The sequence below is a fragment of the Tenebrio molitor genome, chromosome 7 (genome assembly GCF_963966145.1).
Source record: "Tenebrio molitor chromosome 7, icTenMoli1.1, whole genome shotgun sequence".
Taxonomy (NCBI): domain Eukaryota; kingdom Metazoa; phylum Arthropoda; class Insecta; order Coleoptera; family Tenebrionidae; genus Tenebrio; species Tenebrio molitor.
The window spans coordinates 11,075,223-11,084,349 of record NC_091052.1 but is presented as its reverse complement, the minus strand read 5'-3'; the positions used below and the strand labels follow the sequence as shown (position 1 = coordinate 11,084,349).

Genomic DNA, 9,127 nt, shown 5'->3' with positions numbered 1-9,127 from the left:
CACGGTATTATTCGACTAAATATCGTGTTTGTTTAGTCAAAAGGCATATTTTAAATTTTCGCGAAAATTTGGACTAGACGTTCAGTGGCCGGAACGACTTCATGTTTCATCTAACCTGACGGTCGTGTGTGTAAGTGAGGTTATGTTGGGCTAAATTAAAATGAAAATCCTGTAAAAACCTTTCGAAGACCATGTCAGCGCTGAGATTAAATAAACGAATTGTTCATCGCTTTGTCGAATGTCGATATTTTTCGGCAGTTTTACCGAAAGAAGATGAATACACGGCTACACCTCAATATCCCCCGATCCTCGATATGTCCCCGGAAAAGAAACTTGAAAGGAAAAAAGAAGCAGTGCATGAAGAAATTAAAACTGTTAAGACAGTCGAAGAGAAACAAATTAAACTGAACATGCCCAAATACTACGGTTTTAAGAGTTACATACTGCAGGAGGATTATATCCCGTATAATAGTTTACCTTTAATTCAGCACGTTACGCGGACGCATTTAATAAAGGATCAAAACCTCCCCGATTTTTATAAAGCGATTGATGTTACAAATGCAGTAAATAACGTAAAATCTGAAATTGAAGACGTTATTTTAGTTGAATTGGATCGATATCAGTAAGTTGTGTCACATTTAGTATTGTATAATTTAAAATTGCATAATTGCAGACAAAAGTTTGACCTGAGAGAAGATGAACTGGAAGCAGTGGAAGCTGAAAATTTGTTCAGTAGAACATTGTGCAAACAAATAAATCGAATAATAATCAATAATATGAATAAAACACACCCCCACTTATGTGATGCACAAGTAGGAATAAAGATGTTAAAATATAAAGGAAGAGAGATGCGCTAATGATGACTTTTTGTTATAGGTAGATGTAGATTCGAGAATTGAATCATTTTGGTATGCTGGAGGAATGAACCCACCTGAAAACATCAAAAGATACAGAAGAGGAACTGAATGGCAAAAAGATAAAATAGATGAACCTACAAATAGATTAATGAATTATATTGGGTCAGCAAATGTTGCATTACGGTCAAACAAACCTTTGCAACCAATATTGTCAGCAAGTGATGCTGAAAATCCTGATCTAATTGTACCATTTTTCAATCTAGACCCAAGAACTGTTGGTACAAAAAATCAGCATAAACATATAGCTAATGTACCAGGTAATTGATTGAAATAAACAACAAAGAGTGTAAAGTATTTGTCATAGTGCTCTAGTAGAGTCTTAACTCATTTTAGTTGTCAGTTATGTTTACCAATTTGTCGTCCAGTAGAGGGCGCTCTCATTTTTAATGTGTTGACTACTACCAATCATGTTTGTATTAATTTTTAGGTTTTTGGCCCGGCGACCCAAATGAATTCGGTCTTATGTCATACCACCGCCGCGGCCACATCTTGACGCGTCATTACAACGATCCAAATGAAGACCAAGAGGCTCTTGATCGCCAAGGCATTTTGGCGTCCTTTGGTTGGTTGAACGCTCAGGCAAACTTTTTAGGATTCACCACCTTTAATGACATCACCTACCCTCTAGTAACACAATCTATAATCACGAACGGCCAAATTTGGTCATTCTTCGTCTATCAATTGAACACAATAGTAAACCATTCTAAACACGTCAATGAAAACCCCAAGCGCAACGTGTGTTGGGCGACTCCTGAATTAAAACTTTTTGAAGAGGTGAAAGACGGTAAACTGGTCGGATTCAACGACGAAGTTCTGCAAAATCTGTTGAAATTGTACGCCAACGTTCCTGAGGAACGATTAGGCATCAACATGAAGCCGTATTTAAGCAAAGAAGAACAAGTGTCCGCCGATTACGAAGATGATGATAAAAGAGCATGGCTCGAGCGAGAGTATAAGTTTTTGATGTCGAATCGGCCGAGGTGGAGATTGGAATATGAAATGTACTCCTGGGAAAAGATTTATAAGATCGATCACAAGACGCGATTCATGGACAAGAAGTCGAGACCATTTGAATTTAAAATTAAGCCCTCTGATAGGACGTTGGATGATCGCCTACCCAAGTACATACCAAGGGCTCACAGACCAGAGTTGCCCAGATGGAAAGGTCGATACGCTAAAGAATATTTCCCTTAAACTAAATTAGACCGATAGTTTTTATTCAAAATAATAAACGAATAAAACATACTGGTTTTTGTTTTATTTTTGTTATGTCCATAAATAAGAGAGTTCATGAAAAAAAGAAAGATAAAAAGCAAGTTTAGCAGTTATCTCCTAGTGCTTTTGTGGCTCATATGGTTGGGAACTTTGAGCTATACAGTATGTTATTGAAATGCGTTCAGCAAATTTAAACGGTGATAGAACTCATCAAAACAAATCTCTTTTCTATTTACCATTTTTTCGAAAAATCTTTCTAAACCCAGATACAATTTTACGTAATTAGTTTGATCGTAAATTCCTGTACCCGCCAAGTCTACGCGCGTACATTAAAAGTGAAAGAAGATAAAAACTTAGATTGTCAAGCAAAAACCAATTCTTGATTCGTAGTAAGTGAGAGTGACATTGAAGTTACGCACCACACTTGATCAAGAGCATTAACCTTTAAATTAATTGTTCGAAATAACGCCCTCCGTTATTGATGCATTCTTGTGCCCTTCGAGCCACAGAAGCTTGACTCGACAGCATTATTCACACGAATAGTTAGGTAATTCTTCGACGGTGTTACCTGAAGTTTCATACACAATCTGTTTTAAATGACCCTATAAAAAAAGTCGCAAGGGTTTAAGTCCGGTGGACGAGCTGGCCATAAAGCTGGTCCATTACGAAGCCATTGACAAAATGCAATTCGACATGGACCATGGTGGATCTTCTGATTTTAAGTGTTGGACGCGTTGAAGTTGATAAGGATGTAATCCCTGTTCGTGCAGCGTTTTACAAATAGTAAAACTGGAAACGCCCATTCGCAATGCAAGTCGTCGGCAACTAACATTCGGTTCTTCCTCAACCTCTTGCAGAGTTTCAGGCCCCAAGTCCAAGACACGGCGAGATATTGAACGGCCTAAAAGTAGCCTATTGACAGGACTAAAAGTAGGTACCATAATCCCTTAAAAGCTGGACAGCATTCACAAAGGCACATGCACAGGAAATTTGGCGACCGGAAAATCTCTCCATGAACAAACGCCTCAGCATTTCAGAAAGCATGCCCGTCTGAACTCCGGGTTCATGTACCTACTGCACCATTTTTAACGGTAATTACGGAAAATTCACTTTCTAATAAATCGTAAACACGGCCGCATGCAGGTGAAGGACGTGACTAAATTGTGTCAGTTTTTCCAAGACCTATCCTCCTGGGTTTTTGCCGTAAGGTATTTACTTTTTTGCGTTAACCTTTTTCATACGAAGCCATTGTTCTTTCACCTTACCATCCATAAACGACTCGATGACACGGAATACGGTGAAAATAAATTTGAGTTTTTGAAAAACTGGTAAATAGAAAAGAAATGGTAATTGTTCACTTTAACTACTTCTTGAATTTTCCCGTTTTTTCTAGCTAGACAGCCTCAGAGCGTCCTCCTAGATCGTTTCCCACCATTCAAACCTTTTTTTCCTCTTGTTGTATTTCAAGGTCACGCCAATGTCTTAGTATAACTAAAGGGTAAGGAAAATTCATTTGCACAAGGTTTGAATGGTGGGAAACGATCTAGGAGGACGCCCTGAGGCTGTCTAGCCAAAAAAAACACGAAAATTCCAGAAGTATCTAGTTAAAGTGAACAATGACCAAAGAAATTTGTTTTGATGAGTTCTATAACCGTTTAAATTTTCTTAACGCATTTCAATAACACTGTATTTGACAGACGCAGTGACAACCAGTTTTTGAATTTCTTTTTATTTTGTCAAAAACCAATCCGAAGGCTGTTGCCACAAAAAATTAAATAAGGTAATTAATAGTAAAATGCTGTAATATTTTTAATATTTGTCAGCGTTTTAATCTCAATTACGTGTTCCACTAAAGAAAACTCACGCCACGCAATTTTGAAAGACCTACACCATAAAGTGGACATAGTACCTAATAATCCCAAATTAAGGGACACACGCAGAATATGTACGTATTTATTAGTTATAGCCTTGCCTTCGAGTACGCCACTGATAAGTAAGTTTAAGAAGGGCACATGTGCGCATTGAGGCCGCGCATCAAAATTTGTTTAATTTGCATCATAGAGGACATCAGCTCTGATTTGCATTCAGTTTTAATGTCTGTCGTATTCATATCAGTAACAAGATGCAAATTGTCAAATTTCGCGATTTGGTGGCCTTAAATTGACACCACCGAACTGTTTTGAGCGCAGTGTAAATGTGAACAAAAATAGGTACGTAACCAAACCAGTTTTTTAGTGAACGGTGTTTTGTTCAATTTTTTGAACGAAGATGTCGTCCCCACCGACTTTGTACGAGTACTACACTGCAGGTGGCATATCTGAGGGATTAACAGCAAATCAACCGTTTTTCACCCTAAACACCAAGAACATAACGCTGTACAGTGGCGCTTTGCACTACTTCCGAGTTCCTCCACAGTACTGGCGCGACCGCCTGCGCAAAATGCGTTCAGCCGGCCTGAACGCCGTGGAGACATACATTCCTTGGAATTTACACGAACCCGAAGCTGGGACCTTCGATTGGGGCGGTGGTTCCACCGAATACAGCGAGTTTCTCGACGTGGAAAAATTTTTGAAAATCGCACAAGAAGAAGATCTGGTCACTATAGTGCGCCCAGGACCGTACATTTGTGCCGAATGGGAATTCGGGGGTCTACCGAGTTGGCTCTTGCGTTCCAACACCAAAGTGAGAACGTCAGACCCCATGTTTGTCAGCTATGTGACTAGATATTTTAAAGCTCTGCTGACGATTTTGTCAGTCTTGCAGTTCACCAAAGGAGGGTCTATTATCGCTTTTCAAATTGAAAACGAATATGGAAATACCAAAGTTGACAACGAACCAATCGATACACGCTATTTGGAGATTCTAAAAGAAATTTTGAAGGAGAATGGAGTTGTGGAGTTGTTGTTTACGTCAGATACTCCCTCGAATGGGTTTTTTGGGACCGTGCCGGGTGTCTTAGCTACGGCAAACTTCCAGGACCGACCTGTTTATGAACTGGCCCTGCTGAAAAACTACCAACCGAACAAGCCATTGATGGTTATGGAGTACTGGACAGGTTGGTTTGACCACTGGACTGAAAAGCATCACACAAGGAGTACTGAAGCTTTTGGTCAAGTTTTGGAAGAAATTCTGTCGTTCAATTCGTCTGTGAACATGTACATGTTTCATGGGGGAACCAATTGGGGGTTCTTGAACGGTGCAAACATCAAAGGTTTTGAAACTACAGATAATAGTGGATACCAACCGGATACTACTAGTTATGATTATGACGCCCCTCTCTCGGAAGCTGGAGATTATACTGAAAAGTACTTCAAAGTTAAGGAACTCATTCAGAAGCACAGTACAGTCGTGACAAAGCTTCCAAAGCAGCCAGATCTGGTGAAAAGGATTGCACATCCCTCGACCCAAGTGGAGGAAATGTTGACTCTCGACGACTTGATCAAACAGGCAAGCTACAGCGTCACGTCGAAGAAACTACTCCCGATGGAGATGCTCGATATCAACAACAACTCGGGACAGAGCTACGGGTACATAACTTATAGACTGGAGAATCTGGACATTGCCCCAAACTCGATTCTCAAGATCGAAGGCCACGTCTGTGACACAGTCCTAGTCCTGATTAACGGTGAGCTCAAGTCGAAAATCTTGTCCACCCAAGACGATCTAAACGGTTTCGGATATTGGAGAGCGAAAGACGCGACTCTAAGTCTCGGTGACAAAGCTTACACGAAGGCCACTTTAGACCTACTCGTGGAGAACTGGGGCCGCAGCAATTACGGCAAATTGAAACAATTCAACCAACACAAAGGTCTCTGGCAAGGCAACGTTTTGATCAACGACACCGTTTTAGAGAATTGGAAGATTGTACCGCTCGAGTTCAAAAAGAGCTGGACCCAGTCATTGACGAATTGGCGACCGGTGGGGAATACTGTGGGACCGGTGTTGTACAAGAGCACCCTCACAATCGACGAGCCAGTCGATACCTTCATGGATATGCGAGAGTGGGACAAAGGGGTTGTAATCGTGAACGGATTTGTTTTGGCAAGGTATTGCAAGCTTGGACCACAGCAGACGGCCTATTTGCCAGCGCCGCTACTGAAGAAAGGATCAAATACGCTCCTTATTTTTGAACATTTTAGACCTAGTACGTCAGTAATATTCTCTAAAAATCCAGTTTTTAAAACACTGCCATAAAGTGTAATTTATGTAATCTATCGACAAATAAACCATTTGCACGTAACAATTTGTTTTATTATCGCCACGTCGATAAAAGTAATTGTTTCGGTCGTTATTCACTGCATTTTTTAAAATGAAGATTACGACATATCAACTAGGGTTATGTACCGATTGTCATAATTTATTCAGATGTTTTTCATCTATTGCATATCGTTAAACGGAATTTTTATTAAATTCCATAGACAAACGTGTGGAAAATAATATAGCGTTTTATTGTTTGTCACTTTGTGATTGTTGATGGTGGTTAATTGTATTAACCACAATCAACTGTCCAGCAGAGGAAGTAACAATAATGAATGCCTCCCCATGGAATTTAAATGAATCAATGTCAAAAATGAAAGTGTCTGACATTACTTTGGTCAAAAGACGCTCGTGCGTCCTTGACCATTATCCAATCAAAATTTAAACCTAATTATTATGTGTACTGCAGTTCAGTTGTGATATTAATAAAAGTGATAAGAGAATTGTACGCATGTAAATAAAAACAAAATTATATTTTCTCTGAATTGTGACATGCCCTCGATACGAACAGATTAAACCATTAAGCACTCCCAACAGTAATTACAGTGGCGACGTCAACAAAATTGCATTTGTAAAGAAGCCAGTACCATTTTAACGAACAATTGGTCCATCAGTGTGTGATAGTTTAATAGGCGTGTAACAAGCTCACAATGGCGGTGTCACAAGTGCCTTTACCGACTCTTTACGACTACTACACCAGTGGCGGCATCACTTCTGGCCTCTCAGCGGCTCAATCTTACTTCACTTTGAATAATCGCAACATCACCATATACAGCGGGGCCATGCATTATTTCCGCGTCCCCAAAGAGTACTGGAGGGACCGTTTGCGCAAAATGCGAGCCGCAGGTTTGAACACCGTGGAGACCTACATCCCGTGGAATCTGCACGAGCCCTCTAACGGTTTCTTCGATTTCGGGAGCGGAGGATCCGAGATGACGGACTTTTTAGACGTACAGAAGTTCCTCAAGACCGCACAGGAAGAAGACTTGTTTGCGATTGTCCGACCGGGACCGTACATCTGCTCCGAGTGGGAATTCGGGGGGTTTCCCAGTTGGTTGCTCAGACAGAAGGATATCAAATTGAGAACGTCCGATCCGGTTTATATGAAGTTTGTGAGCAGGTACTTCAACATGTTGTTGTCTTTGTTGGCGATATTCCAGTTTACGCGAGGCGGACCAATCGTGGCGTTCCAAGTGGAGAACGAGTACGGGAGTACCGAACAGGAAGGGAAATTCGTACCGGACAAGAACTATCTGAAGCAGCTTCGCCAACTTATGCTGAATAACGGGATCGTGGAGTTGCTTGTCACTTCGGATAGTCCGACGGGGCACGGTAGTGTCGGTACTATACCGGAGTACTTTCTCCAAACTGCTAATTTCGCGGGTGGTCCCGAAGCAGAGTTTGACAGATTGAAAGAGTTACAAAGGAACAAACCCTCGATGGCTATGGAGTTTTGGACTGGGTGGTTTGACCATTGGTCAGAAGTGCACCACACCAGAGACAACAACGACTTTTATGATGTTTTGGATAGGATCTTGAAGTACCCAGCTTCGGTCAATATGTACATGTTCCACGGTGGTACCAGTTGGGGGTTCTTGAATGGTGCAAATCTAAACAACGATGCTACTGACAATTCAGGTTATCAACCAGATACAACTAGTTACGATTATGATTCGCCTTTGACCGAAAATGGAGATTATACTGTCAAATATGTAATTGTCAAGGATCTCATAAAGAAGTATAATAAAATCCAGACGAGGACACCGCAAGCTCCTACAATAACAAGTCGGAGGAAATACCCAACAATTTCCGTGACGGGTCAGTTGCTGTTGAACGATCTTATCAGGAGTGTTCCTGTGACGTTTCAAAGTCCTGACGTTCTCTCAATGGAGCTTCTACCAATGAACAACTTGTCAGGTCAGAGTTACGGTTACGTACTCTATCGAAAAGAAAATCTAAATATATCGGCGAACGCCACTTTGAAAATTACTGGACGTGTCTGTGACAGTATCGTCGTTTTAGTAGACGGTTATCTTTTAAACAAACCCTTGACCAAACCCAAAGACTTGGACGGTTTCGGCTACTGGAGACGCAAAGATTCCACCATAACTCTGACGACTCAGAATCTAACCGGAGCTACTTTAGACCTGATGGTGGAGAATTGGGGCCGAAACAACTTCGGCTACATGGACCAGTTCAATCAGTTCAAGGGGTTGTGGCAAGGTGGAGTTTTCCTGAACGGCGTCGAGCTGCACGACTGGCACATCATTCCTCTCGAGTTTAAAAAGTCTTGGACAAACTCTTTGAGTCGTTGGCATCTTCCGTTGGAGAGGTGGGCTGTTGGACCCGCTCTCTACAAAGCTAATTTTTACGTGGACGTAGTCGAAGACACATACGTCAACATGCAAAACTGGCACAAAGGGATCGTGATTGTCAACGGGTTTGTTTTGGGGCGGTACGCACGGATTGGACCGCAACAAACTTTGTACCTTCCAGGACCTTTTCTCACAAAAGGAAACAACACCATTGTGGTGTTTGATCATTTTGCAGCAGCGAGACATGTCTACTTTTCCGACAAACCGATATACAAGACGTTGAAGAATCGCAGGGGTTAGGTCAAAATCTCTTTCTGGTACCAAATTGAAGTAAATAATTTTGTATACGTTTATTTTTAAGACAATGTTATTAAAAGACTAGTTTAAGTCATTTGATGTGTCTTTTTTTACACGAACTGTGCT

General features: G+C 41.0%; 2 protein-coding genes and 1 pseudogene across 2 annotated transcripts; all 3 read left to right on the top strand.

Moving 5' to 3' along the window:
• The first annotated feature begins 83 nt into the window (after positions 1-83).
• On the top strand, positions 84-2,162 carry mRpS30 (mitochondrial ribosomal protein S30). Its single transcript, XM_069052727.1, has 4 exons — positions 84-622; positions 674-812; positions 877-1,174; positions 1,345-2,162. The coding sequence occupies exons 1-4, from the start codon at positions 192-194 to the stop codon at positions 2,109-2,111; spliced, it is 1,635 nt and encodes a 544-aa protein (XP_068908828.1). The 5' UTR covers positions 84-191; the 3' UTR covers positions 2,112-2,162.
• Positions 2,163-4,179: 2,017 nt separating this feature from the next.
• LOC138135221 (beta-galactosidase-1-like protein 2 pseudogene) lies at positions 4,180-6,375 on the top strand (annotated as a pseudogene).
• A 306-nt stretch (positions 6,376-6,681) lies between these two features.
• On the top strand, positions 6,682-9,095 carry LOC138135220 (beta-galactosidase-1-like protein 2). Its single transcript, XM_069053901.1, has one exon. It carries the CDS (start codon positions 7,040-7,042, stop codon positions 9,002-9,004), a length of 1,965 nt encoding a protein of 654 aa, XP_068910002.1. The 5' UTR covers positions 6,682-7,039; the 3' UTR covers positions 9,005-9,095.
• Positions 9,096-9,127: the final 32 nt, after the last annotated feature.